This window comes from Schistocerca gregaria, chromosome 6, assembly GCF_023897955.1.
Source record: "Schistocerca gregaria isolate iqSchGreg1 chromosome 6, iqSchGreg1.2, whole genome shotgun sequence".
In the NCBI taxonomy this organism is placed as follows: domain Eukaryota; kingdom Metazoa; phylum Arthropoda; class Insecta; order Orthoptera; family Acrididae; genus Schistocerca; species Schistocerca gregaria.
Genome location: NC_064925.1, coordinates 406,887,717 through 406,902,224, shown reverse-complemented (window position 1 = coordinate 406,902,224; position 14,508 = coordinate 406,887,717). Strand labels below are relative to the sequence as shown.

The following is a 14,508-nucleotide window of genomic DNA, read 5'->3' as shown; positions in this document are numbered from 1 at the left end:
CAAAATTCCAGTTTTTTACAAAATAGCACAGACATTCCAAGTTGGAAACATGAGTCTCTCAGAATCAGAACAGATTCTTTAACACTAGCATGAAAGCTACATTGCTTCATTATTGCACAATATCTTGTGAACATTAGTCGCAAGTAAACATGTTGATTCTATTTTCCTAGATTTCCAAAATGAAACACTCACATTAACTACTAAATGCCTGAAACACTGGAAGAATGACAGCTTTCCTTAAATGTGGATAAATATCAGATTATGCCTCCAATACAGAAATAGCCATGTAGTATCTAGTTGCAAGATTACTGAGTAACATCTTGAGCAAGTCTCACCTGTACATGTTCATAATGAGAGATTACATAAAGAAATGATATGAGCCGGATTATAATTTAAGATACTTACTAGGGAAAGACCATTAGTTGACAATTATGGGGATGTGTGGAGCACCTGTATAGGAAACTGCAAACAAGATGCTACTATTGCACCTTAATAGACAATTGGATAAGTTTTGACTACCTGTGTTTGAGGAAGAAAATTAACTGTTCTGCTGCAGCAATTTTTTATCTCACAAAACGATCATGAGCATTTGATGGGAGATGACACAGTCATTCTTCTTCTGCACCCATATGTAAATGATAGAAATGGCTGCCTTAATATTCCACATTGCATTACACAGTGGCTTGTGGAGTATCTGTGGATGTAGACAACTCTAAATTACAGGTTCATCTTTCAACCATTTACCTGGCCAAAAGTCCTGGTTAACCTTTTTCCCCAACTGAAGTCACAATTATATCTTCCATTCCATTACATGATCCATCTCCTTGCCTCTCAGTAATTCCCCATATGCAAATCTCCTTGGATCACAATTTTTTTGAAAGTTTTTACACTAAAAGCTCTTTTCTCAGTGAAATAATGTGATACTAAACCTACCGTTTCAGATGCTATGGTTAGGGACAGGGAAATCTCTTTCTGACGAAGTAACATGAAATGTGATTTTTGTGATGCATCATGAAATTTGTAATGTAGCCATAAAAAAGTTAATCTGAGGACAGCAGTTTATGAATGTTCATAAACTGAAAGTTATTGAATGTTAGAAATGCATTTTCACTCCTGATCTCCTTAAGACAGATCCTTGTATAATCAAATTGACATTTTATTTCGCACATAACTAACATTGGCGTGATAATGAAAACACCGAATCGAAAGAATGATTTTTATGTCCATTTCAGAACAGTTCTATTTGTATTTTTCTCTTTCCATCCACCCAGTTGCTTTCTTCAACTGCCTTATATACAAATACTCAACTGGTTCTATGATTTACTTGAGCTGCTTTCTTTTCAATGCTTTGATTTTATGTTTAGTTCCCGTAACTACCTCTAATATTGCTGACAATTTTCATGATGTGAAATCTGAGTGACTTCCTCAAATTCTGTGTTTCTCATTATTTTCTTGAACATACTGAAAATTCTGAACAGTGTCATTTCAAAGGCCGTTAAAATAAATGCTGACAAGTCAAGAGCTTTTCCCCTTTGTATGACTACCTGACAAATTGGTAATCCATACTCTTTGGTCCATTCTAATGGGTGTATCCTTAATAGTGTGCAAAAATGTAACATGAAATAGGGAAAGCTCCACTGAACAATTTGAGGTATGGAACCCAGGGTCAGGGAAGTCAGCTTAAGGAGATATGAGAGTCAACTTTTCTACCACTTTGCTTGCATTACTGTTTTCCAGATTATTTACAACTAACATACATGCATGTTTACATTTGCTGTGCTGTTAATTCACATGTATGTCCGCAAACTACCTCAATTCGATATTTCATGGTCGCCGGCTTGGAAACGGAGTTCCTATTCCATGGTCTGCGAGGTCACCTAACATGAATCCCTTGATCATTTCTTAGGGGATATCTAAAGTCACGTGTGTAACACCCCAGTGCATATGCAGATGGAATTAATTGCCAAATTGTAGCTGCCTGTGGTGTGAATCTACACACACTAAGGATATTTGACAGGGCACATCAGAATCTTGTTCGCCGATGCCATGCTTACACTGAGGTTGATAGCCATCAATTTCACCACATTTTTTAAGATACACTACAAATGGTACGTTCATTGTGTCAACGACAGCATTTGCAATTAACTGTAACTAATGTTAATAAAAAGTACACAGTCACATGTTTATATTTCCATTCCCCTTAATCTGCCTTTTCCGAACCCAGGTTCCCTACCTCAAACTTAAGTGGAGCATCCTCTGCCCTGAATAATTTTTGAATGCTCTTACAGAAACATTGTGTGCAATTTGCCAATTACACTACAACTATAAAATGCACATTTTCTGTTTTATTAAAATCCATAGGCTTTTCTACACAGTGAATTTTGTCATGTTCATCATGGAGAGGAGGCATGCGTATCTAAACATTCTTTTTTCTGGCCCATATTATTTACTTTCCTGGTAAGTAGTGTGATTACAGCAGTGTTCCAATCAGAATTTCAACAAATTTTCATTTAATTTTCTCATATCTTCTCTAAAGCATTTACAAATAGTTTCATTTATTTAATCATATAGTAAGCACATTCCCATCATTGTTATGCATTCTTCTTGAGCGTTTCATTGTCGTCGTCGTCATCAGTCCTGAGACTTGTTTTATGCAGCTCTCCATGCTACTCTATCCTGTGCAAGCTGCTTCATCTTCCAGTACTTACTGCAACCTACATCCTTCTGAATCGGTTTAGTGTATTCATCTCTTGATCTCCTTCGATTTTACCCTCCACGCTGCCCTCCAATACTAAATTGGTGATCCCTTGATGTCTCAGAATATGTCCTACCAACTGATCTCTTCTTCTAGTCAAGTTATGCCACAGATTTCTCTTCTCCCCAATTCTATTCAATACCTCATTACTTATGTGATCTACCCATCTAATCTTCAGCATTCTTCTGTAGAACGACATTTCAAAAGCTTTATTCTCTTCTTGTCCAAACTATTTATCGTCCACATTTCACTTCCACACATGGCTACACTCCATGCAAATACTTTCAGAAACGACTTCCTGAGACTTAATACTCCCATGTTAAATTTCTCTTCTTCATAAACACTTTCCTTGCCATTGCCTGTCTACATTTTATATCCTCTACTTCGACCATCAGTTATTTTGCTCCCCAAATGTCAAAACTCCATTACTACTTTAACTGTCATTTCCTAATCCAAATCCTTAATTTTACTTATTTTCTTCACACCAGCAATACCTTATTTGCAGAGTTGCCCTCAAGTCTCTAAGCCATCATTTTCAAAGATGGATAACTTTTGTTTCATCTAGCATAAATATTCTTATTTGTAGTCTGCACCTTAGAAGTATATGGTCAGCTGAAATTTTGAAACGGTTGATAACTATTTGGTAAAGTATAGTGAACTTCATTTTTGGTTTCATTTAGTTATTTGAGAATGATTTCTCCTGAAAAAATATATCAAGACAAACTTCTCAAACACACTCCATAATTAATGACCTGTTGCCCAGTGTCAATTATAGCTCAATATGGGCTGCCTGATCCTTGAAAAAAGATGAAGTCACATACTGGAGGTTTACTTGGTCTGGCACATTTTTAATCTGCCAGGAAGTTTCGAGCACATTGCTGCATCTGCATGTAACGAACTGGGTTAACAAGGAACACAGTTATTACTGTCTCAAGTATTGATCAGAACTTTCACCCTGAAGTGAACTGTTCTTGACTGTACAAATACTTTAGAGGAAGTCAGTATGCAATTACTACTATAAACCAGAGTGACAGAATCAAGAGCAGAACATATAACACAGAACTTTTAAAATTCACAGACATTGGAAAGCAGTGCCCCTGGCAGCTGGCAAAGAAGCTGCTTGACAGCTGCAATTCACTTCTTACCGTGAACACACTACACTCCCCAACTTGACACACGAGCCTTACTGGTTGGTGTCTGTGTCGACAGTTGACAACAACAATGGCACACAACTGCGTGGCAAACACTACATCAGCCCCTACAATGGAATTTTAGCTTTGTCACAGAATTGGGCAGGAAATGAATTTGGAGGCTAGACTGGGTTGTGCACACTTATGTCAGCATTGGCCAATTGTTGACCCAGTGGTCAAGATTGTGGTGCTGGTACTAGAGGATGCTGAGGTCTTGGTGCAGTGGATGTTAGTTCTTCCTGGAAAGTGTATGCAGCCTTGACAGTTGGTGGCAATAGTTGTGGGCTTTCTGTTACCACGACATCCATTGTCTGTGTCATTCTTCATAGGGTCATGCTATGGGCCAGACTACAGCAATTTCAGTGGTGACTTAACAGTGCCCATTCAGAGAATCATGTGCAAGTAGTTTTAAGTCACAGGGCACGTAAGTGATTGGCGTACTGTCTTGAGGTTGAGGAAGGTCATATTCTAGTGACATGGTCCCTTAATTGCCACAGGAGTTCCAGTTGAACTTGCTTTGCAAGGAGCTCACCTCAACAAATTTCTGTTTCTGTGGTGATATTCTCCACTTGTGTTGCCTCCATCCAGTACATAAAACAATATTATTGTGATCAGATGTCACTGGCTGTTCAATAGAAGAAATGCTTCTGTAATGTTTCAGTGCACATTGGAGAAACAAGATATTGCATCTAGAAAATCATATACTAGTGTACGCACATGACATGACACTTTACACCACTGACATTGGAGGCATGTGGGGTCCACTCTTGGCAACCTCTCCACCTGTGGCCAGACGAAACTGTGACAAGACTGAAAACTGCCAAAGACTTAGTGCTGACATGAAGTCAGCAGGGGCGGTCATGGCCTGACCTGTGGAAAGTCAATACAATTCAGCCTCTTTTCCAGGAATGTTGACCAAGTGCAGCTTGAATGCCAAAGTGATTGTCGATCAAAGTCTGTAATTCTGCCTTTCTGCTGTGCCTTGGCCAGTACTGTACAGTCTATTGGTTGTAAAACACTGCTGATGTGTCAAAGGTGTCAACCACCACCCTGTCAATGCTGGAAATGTGCTTTATGTCCACGTCAAACTGGCTTATAAATCCTCTTCTGTACTAGTGGGGAGTGCAGCTGATGATATTCCACTTGAATGGCTTGTGAGCCTTTTAGATAGCGAATTTCCTTTCAAATGTGTGGCCGGAGTTATTTAACTATACAACACTGCCAGGAGCTCATGGCCATATGTGCTCCACATCCATAGCAACAAAATATGCAAGTGGTTGCCACACATCATTTAACCATTGTTGTAGTGACTTGTCGAACTGAGGGTGCACGAGTAGTGCTCCATTTGCCAAACTATCTTGCGGCCTTAAGTGTGTGTATGCATTGGCACAGTCCAAACCACTGAATACTGTTCAGTCGTGCAGTGCACGATTTTGGTAAGTCAACAAAGGTGCAGGATCACCATCAGGTACAGCTCTGGCATTGAAGGCACGATGATCACCGCACAGGCACCAGGCTCTTTCATCAGGGTGAGGTGCAGTGCAGATGGACTATGGGCTACATGATGGCTGGATTATTTCTTCAAGCATCATGTCAAATTCTGTTTTAGGAATGGCCAAATGACCAGTCCAAATGCCTGGGTCTACAAGATATCAGAGGACCACCTGCAGTTTTAATATAATGCACCATATTGGGTGTCTTACACACATGTGCAGTCAGAGGTCTGCTCAAAGTCAGAAATTGTCACAGAAGCACACACTGTCACCTGTATCATCAAAGCACTGCCCACCAATTTATCATGGTGAAAGCCCACTGCCATGTCTGACAATGCTGTTTACCAGCCAAGAATTTACTACATCCAATAAGAAACTAATGTTCCAAGAGGTTGGTTCCTGTAACTGGCCCCCAACATCAGTGACCATGAACACAAACGCGAACAGATGACAATCCCAAATTCAACTATCCACTTTGTTCCATATGTAGAGATGGAAATGAGTTACTAGCAGCACTGGATAAATGGAATGTCCTCAGCAGTTTACAGCTGGGCAGTTAAGTTCTTTGTACGATGCTTCAATCTGAGCCAGTGCCTATAATGATGATTGGCTTCAGGATCTCCAGAGGTGGCACTATTCTGCATGCATAATTTCTGCACTTTTGCTGATTGCCTCTAATCTGATTGTGGCATCATTAATGAAATGTTAAACATAGTGGCAGAGCTCGCCAATCACTGACCTGCAGCAGTAATCTGCTCCTCTGGAGTATTCTTAGTGTATCATCAGGAACAGTAACTGCATCCACCTTGCTGCACAAATTATGCAGATATTCCAACAGCTTACAATCACCTGTGTTGTCTTGTGTCAACACTTGCCAGATTTACTCCTTGCCAAACACTGCAACTTTCTGGTTTAATTCCGATTTATGGCTTCCATGTGAATTCTCTTCAGGCAGCACAGTAACTACATCTCTTACTCCCACGGCATTGTGGCAGTCAAGTTGACTCACTATGAGGATGAATTTCATCACGTTGGGTGTAATCCCTGTCTACTATTGATCATCTTGCATAACAAATCCAGTGGTGCTTTTCAACCTCCTTAAGCTCAGATTGCTTCAGGGCCACCACTTGTCTACGACAGCTCTATTTGGACTGCCCAACTTTTGCAAACTTAACACACAGGCTGTATGTTAACTGGAACACAATCCATGACTGCAGCAACTCTTTAACAAACATGGTGAACCGAGATCACAGCAGTCATCATTGTCAAGTATTGACAAACTTTAACTCCGAGGTAAATCATTCATGAATGTACAAATAGTCTAGTGGAAGTCTAAACAATTACCACCATAACACAGAGTGACAGAATCAAGAATAGAATATGAATCATACATCACACAAAAATTCACTGCAAGGAATAAACAATACACAGACATGCAAGAACTTGTTAAGAACATAGCACACACTGGCAGCTGGCATAGAAGCTGCAGTTCATTTACCACACACAACACCACACCACTAAGCAAAGGAGTATCACAGGTGGCATGAAATTTACAATTGGCCACAATGGAAACATTTCACTGCATCCAAGAAGCACACCAGTAAACCCTCAACTGATTCTTTGTAAGGAATTAAATTCCCACGTGTATAAAATAGCTTCAAACATCTGGTTACTTTACAAATGAGGTAACATGAAACCTCCTGGCAGATTAAAACTGTGTGCCGGACCGAGACTCGAACGTGGGACCTTTGCCTTTCCGAGTTCGAGTCTCGGTCCGGCACACAGATTTAATCTGCCAGAAAGTTTCTTATCAGCACACACTCCGCTGCAGGGTGAAAATCTCATTCTGAATTAACATGTTAAAAGTTTGATGTGAAGCATCTAAGTGCGAGAAAGCTTAGGAAAGGTTTGAAATTATGTATAATGTCTGCTGGATGTTGCAAAGTGCTCATTCTGAAATAATGGATGAATGAAGTACAGGTATTTGCATGCCATCAGTTACATTTCCTGAAGAAAAATACACAGTTTAACTGTAATATCTTTCTTGCTGTCTTAAACTTAAGATTATACCTTTCAGTGAGTAGATGGCATTTTACATTTCTAACTCCTGTCAATAATATAATGAAAACCAAAATTTCATTGCTCCTGGAAGCCATCACATAGGCAATATGCAACTGGTACTGGGTTCCAGAACAGTCATTTAAGTGACTGACTTTCAGTCTAATGAACATTCTTCTCTTTCATCCTACTTTTGCATTAGCATGTTTTAGCAATGCTCCATCTCTTCTTAGAACTATTCTACCTCAGCAGAAGTTTACAATTTCTAATTATTTCCACGTAACTTTCATACAAGTCTTCCTATTATGTTCAATGTGTATTTTTTATTTTCTTGTATAAATTAGCAAGGAAATTTTCAGTGAACTAGTCTTGGTGGTAGTGGCGGCAGTGGCAGCAGCATCCTGCCACAACACCCAATGGAATAATTTAGCTGGGTGACCTATTTGGCCAAAGACTTCCTCAGGCAGAAAGGAAGATTCACACATTCTTATCTTCTCATGCACACATTACCGCTATGTCTGGTTGCTCTTGCCAGATTGCAACTGTTATATTGGAAGAAACCAGCAATCCTGAATGAAGCAGGGACAGGGGAGGATGACAATGGGGTATGGGTAGGCACACAGAAGAGCACTCTGTGGCTGATTGTGCAAAGACAAGAAGGCAGCAGGACTAACGTGCCAGGCACAGCACAAAGAAGCTGTGGGGGAGGGGAAAGGAAGGTGGGTTACGGGAGGAGGGGTGCACGAATGGAAACAGGTGAGCAGAGAGAAGGTACTGGTGAGTGTGTTGGCAGAGAGTGACTCAATACGTGTGAATGGATGTGAATGTGAATTGGGAGGGGGGATATGATAAAACAGAGCAGAAACTATTTGGCAGATGGTGTGGGGACAGTAGGTATCAACTACTAAGCTCTACACACCTTCCAAACAGTTTCTGCCCCCTTTGTCCTATCACAGCCTCCCAATTCACATTATCCAACAATGTGTGCATCACACACTTCCAACATGCCCACCAATGTTTTCTCCTCTCTGCTATCTCATGTCCCCATTTCCTGTCCCTACGGCTTCGACACTACCTGGCAAGCCTGTCCTGTCACTTAATACTCTGCAATCTCTCCCCCCTCTCTTCTCTGCCTCACTCATGATGGCTGCTTTTGTTCTATCTTACAGTCGCAGTCCATGGAACACAGAAAACTAACACAGCACTGGATACTGAAGTGTTCAGCCCAACAAGATTTAAGAAAAATATTCTACCCCATCAGTAATACTTGTCTTTGAATCCCAAACCTACTCATTTGGCAGTAATATAATCACTGGAAAAATAAGCGTCCATTTATACAAAATGTTAACAATTGCAATGAAGGCATTAATACAGTAAACCTAAAACCATTGACATGTGACATTTAAAATAAGCACTTCTCTTTGAAATAAGCAGATTTTAAATTCAGTTACCAATTAACTGGATTAGGTGCTTACTGCTTACGGTCTTACCATGAACTGCTTCACTGAGAGGGGGAAAGTAGCGGAGTACAGCAGTATCTGCCTTTCTGATGGTAACTGTGCAATGACATGATCCAGCATGCCTTTGAAGTCTTGTGAGAGTAGTTTGTCAGCCTAAAAATCAAAGCAAAAAATTTAAGAATTATTACTACTTCTCTCTCTCTCTCTCTCCACACACACACACACACACACACACACACACACACACACACACACAGCAATAATATTTCTAATTTAAATTATAATTTGGAAAGCCCTGCAAAATTTAAAAAGATTTTCTGTTTGTGAGGAGATTTCGAGTAATGTAAAGTCTATTGTAAATGTGGCAAAAAGATTTAAACCACCCTTCACAGAATGTAATACTTACTAAAAAATCAAAGTTGTTATGCTCACTTTGGACAATTTTATGTGAGACTAGTACAAGCAGCCCAATTCTTGACAATTTCGATTATGCATGCTTGTGCAAATATTCAAGCATATGCATGCTTGTGTATGTATGAAGAATGAGGAGGCTAGTGGAAGCCTTTGTCAGTAATTGGATTTGATTTCCATTTTTAATTTGGTCATGTTAAATTACATTTTGTACATAAGTTTTATTGTAATGTAGGCTAAGTCAAAGAATACAATATTATATGGAGAAAGAGACAAGAAAAAGAGCAATACTGTGAATGTTTCCATAGCGTAACTCCCATGATTAGTTAATCTGGGAATAATATTTTCGTTTCTTTAACCACTATTCCCAGAATAAGTTTTTTCCGTAATGGCAAAAAGGTTTTCAAAGCCAGTGCATCATCACCTGGGCTAAACCGTTTCTGATAAAATGATGCTTGTATAAGCATCCTTGCATCATGTGGAGATGTGCAGAACTGGTGTGTGATTGCACAAGCATGCTTGCCCATGGTTCTTGTCAAGCATGCAGTTACGTGTGTAGCCACCATAAGAGATCACATCTCAGGACTACAGAATAGGTAAATGATATACTACATTTGTTCAAAAAATTCAGAACATTCTTAATTTTGTGGCAATGGTGTGATGGTGTTGGCATCCCTGCACATGCCTGTGTTTAATGTGTTTTACATCTGTGGGTTATTGTTCAAGGCTGCATTGAGTGGAATGTTGAGCCACACAGTTTGCAAATTTCGAGATGCAAGCATTAGAGGAGCAGTGTATCTGCATTAAATTCTGTGTGAAACTCAATAATACCATTACAGATACACACTACATGATGCTTGAAGCTTATAGTGATGAGTGCTTAATTTGTACTTGGTGTTACAATTTGTTCTCATGGTTTAAAAATGGCCCGACAAAGATGCTCTGTCAGCATGTACTTCGACTTCTACTGATGAAACTAATGTCTGGATCATCATCAAAATTAGGTACGCCAATCTAAGACAGACTGACTGACTGAAATATACAGAAGAATGTAACATTTCATTCGGTTCGTGGCATAAAATCCTGACAGCATCTTGGAATGCATCGTGTTGCCACCCATGTTGTCCCACACCTCACGAGTCAACACCAGAAAGACCTTTGCTTCACAATCAGAAGAGCTTCCAGATCACACAAACAACTAGATGTTTGTTAAGAGAACCATAACTGGCAATGAGATGTGGCTCTGGGATTATGATGTTGAGAACAAGATTCAATCTTCACAATGGGTCAGACTAAAAAAAAGCTCATCAGGTCAAATGTCAAAGCCATGCTAATTGTTTCCTTTGACTTTGAAGGATTAATTCATCATGATTTTGTGCCACAGGGATGAACTTAATGGTATTTTCGGGATGCATTGTGACACCTGCAAGAAACTGTGAGAAAGAAAGAGCTTGAAACATGAGACAATTCAAGGCTCTTGCATCATGATAATGCACCCACAAATCATCCCTGTTAGTGTGTGACTATTGCACAAAAAACTAAATCACTGTGCTGCCTCCCACACTACTCTCCAGAGCTCACTGCAGTGGGCTTACTTACAAAGGATGAAGATTTGCAATGATAGACAAGATAAAAGAAAATTCACAGTGCTTCACACGATCCAGCGGGAGGCGTACCTAGACTGCTTAAGGGTTTGGGAGTGGCGTACCTATAGTGTAGGAGAGTATTTCGAAGTAGGCCATGCACAGTACATAAGAGGTACACAAAGAAAAATTGTGGCCTAATTTATGGAATTTTTTGAGCTTACCTCATACTTCAATCCATGGTTGCTACAGCCTGCACTGCATAAATTCTTTGCCTCCAATATTTACTGAATTAATAGAGAAACACAGTATATGCAATGTGGAAAGTTCCAGAATCACTCCTACATTCTGTCCAGTTACAGGAGGGTCATACAGGTTGTGCAAAAATGGTTGTCCTGCTTGAATATGAGAAATTCCACAAACCATGCACCTAACAACAGTTAGGTGGGTGTATGCCTAAAAAAGAGAAAATCCATACCACACACACAACCATGCTGGAAGGATATCTGAAGATGCAAGATAAACAATGTTACTGAGAAAGTGCAGCATTCTTGCCAGTGGTTGCAGGAGCAATGAACTGGACAACTGACAGATCTAGCTTTGTAACACTGGCCAATATGGCCTTGCTATCTTCCTACTGTGTATGGATGAAAGCAAGAGGAAATTACAGCCATTATTTTTCAAAATGCATTCATATTTACTGTACAGCTCAGTGACGGCATCCTCTTATTTGAATCAATCTTTAGGTAAAACAGACAATCCTTAGGCAAAATAGGGGGCAGGGCACTATTTGAATCTCAAAATAAGCAAGTTATCAGCAAAAACGAAACTGGGATTCTACATTTTGCAACATAGAATGTTAGCTTCCTTTATAGGTTAAATAATTTAAGAAAATTTATAGGTCTTAGTTGTAGTGGGAATTAGGGATATGTGGGGGCAGGAAGACCAACACTCCCCATTAGGTGAATAGAAGTTTATCCACACAAATACAATGAGAACTAATAATGAACATTAAGGAAAGTGCTCCATTAAATTCCAGGCTTGAAGCTGAATAAACTACATTTATAATACATCAGTTTAGGCCATCTTCAGATTAATTCAGTCTTCAAGCTCACTCTGAATATGGGCGAATGGTACATGGCTGAAAAATAGATTAAGTGGAATATTTGTAGCTGCACTCTTGAAATTTAATGAACAGACATTGTGCCATAAAAAAATGTGATTAAGATATTCTAGCCAACATAATGATGGCTTTATTACAGCCAAGATAGATACAAAGCCAATATTCAATTAATTTACCTACTAGCTCTGCAAATGAAAAAAGGATGTATGATAGAAATTATACCAATGGTTAAGGGAGATGAAAATTTAACAGTACAGGAATTTAACAGTATGAAATGGAAGAGAATGAACAGCAGGAGAACACTGACATTAGAAAAGGAATTAATGGGGGAAGCCTCCTGGTAGATTACTACACATAACAGGTTTTTTACTAATATTTAAATTAACAATCATGAGAGGGGGCCAAACATGTGGAATAACCCAGAGATACCAGAGGGTTTTAGATTTTTATCACAGTATGACATTTTGAAACCAAGTTTTAAATAACAAAATTTTTGGAGGCAGCTGCTGACTAATTTACTGATTATAAAAACGGAAGACATTGCAAAAAATTAAGAAACTGAGGAATCTAAAGAAACAGGTTGTTTAGTATGTCAGAGGGAGCATTAGGGGCCAATTGGTGGAAACAGAAAAGCAATACAATCTAAGACTAACATTTTTGAGAGATTAAACAATGAAGCAGCAGGGGATCAAGAAAGACAAAGCCTAGGCCCAGTAGAAATCACTGGATAACAGGGGATATTTCATTTCACTGACCAGAAAAAGGAAATACAGAAATAGGCATCAACAAAGAGGCAACATATCTAAAAATTGAGACTAAGCGTAAAACTGAGAATCATCAGCATGAGCCACATTTATGAACCTTTCTTCCCTGGGGGCACACTGACACCCTTACATATATTTCCCTAGATGCACAAAAGCAGACATGAAAGTACATAGATTTTTATTATTATGGAATTACAAGTACAAATTTATTATGTACAACTGTTTGATAGAAACATATGAACATAAGACCTAAAAAATGATCCCAGAAGCAGAGACATGAGATTTAAAACTAGTGTGACTTGTCCAGCAATTTTTGCAATGCAGATCTATGTGTGAACAAACTCTTGACAGACACTCTTCTCACTGTCCACAACTAGGAGACGAAACCTGCAGTCATGTTATATTCTTGAATGTAGAAATCCAGACTTGTGTCAGATGTTGAAAATGGTAGTAAGAGATTTGCTTTATTTGTGTTATCTGGGTATTCAACTTTTAGATCCAAAACACATCAGCAAAACATTTTCTTTAAATTTCAGTCCTGGGACTGTATCTGATGATATTTCTCTAACATGCTATTTTTTCTGAGCTGTTTAACTCCTATCTGGACAGCTTATCCTCATCAGGTGCAATCAATCACTCATGGCCAGTAGTCAAGATCAAGGGAACACATTTGGATATTCCTTCTTGTAGCTCTGATAGATGCACTTTTTGTGTTCCTTTATCTAATTTTTTTTCTGTATTCAATTCACTTGACATGATGGCCACAGCTGGTAAAGTAGATCATTCTTGTTGCATAGATCCAAAGATCAAGTTTTTTGATGCTGTGTTGATTTTATAACTTAACTTTATGATTGTTTCAAGCCACTCATACTTGAATTCAAAGCATTAAGTTTGTTGAAAGTTTCTGAAAGGTAAGCCAGCTCACCACTTGGAACAATGTTTTTTTTTTATAAAGACATTCACAGTAATTCAAACTTAACAATAGTTTCAGAAAAGCAAGTAGTTTAAATTGTATAGCTCTGGTAAATAGTTTTCCTTATGATCTACACATTTCTTTTCTTAAACAAGAGCAATTTTATGTAAGTCTTTACACAGTTGAACACTGGAACAACCAAATAATTTCCATGTGTAATCTTTACCATTAAAGCATCTATGTAACAAGCAATGTAATCATTACTAATGGGTTTTTGTTCCACACAAGTCAGAAACCCCTTTATATTTCCCATCATTGCAGAAGCACCAACAGTATATACAACAATGCTATCACTCCACTTTATTATCTTGAAAGAAACTCAAGAGCAGTAAATACACTGACTGCAGTGCTTGCCATTTCCAGTTCTAAACAAAACTGGTTTTTACTCAATTTCTGACCCCCAAACAAATTTCACAAAAGATGATAATGAGCTTTTCTGGAAGTGTCAGTGCTTTCATCCAACTGTAGATTAAATTGCTCAATTTTTTAGTTTTGATAAATTACTTTGGATATCAATGTGTCAAACTACCATTTGACAGATATGTTTGAAGTATCAACCATTTGTGTGTTGGCCAAATTGGCTCTTTGTCCATGTGTGGGGCTTCGGTTTCTTGGAAATCATTTCAGTAATTCTGAATGATAAAATTGCTTTATCAGAGCTTCATTTGTTTTTTCATTATGAAAGTATACAAACACTG

The 14,508-nt window shown here is 38.7% G+C and overlaps 1 protein-coding gene across 1 annotated transcript in view; it reads right to left on the bottom strand.

The window, feature by feature from the left end:
• LOC126279096 (ATP-dependent RNA helicase me31b) overlaps window positions 1–14,508 on the bottom strand; it is a 45,173-nt gene that overhangs the window by 12,999 nt on the left and 17,666 nt on the right. The window contains exon 7 of the mRNA XM_049979565.1: window positions 8,987–9,109. Within this exon, the coding sequence (XP_049835522.1) occupies window positions 8,987–9,109 (123 nt within the window). The remainder of the gene's footprint in view (window positions 1–8,986; window positions 9,110–14,508) is intronic.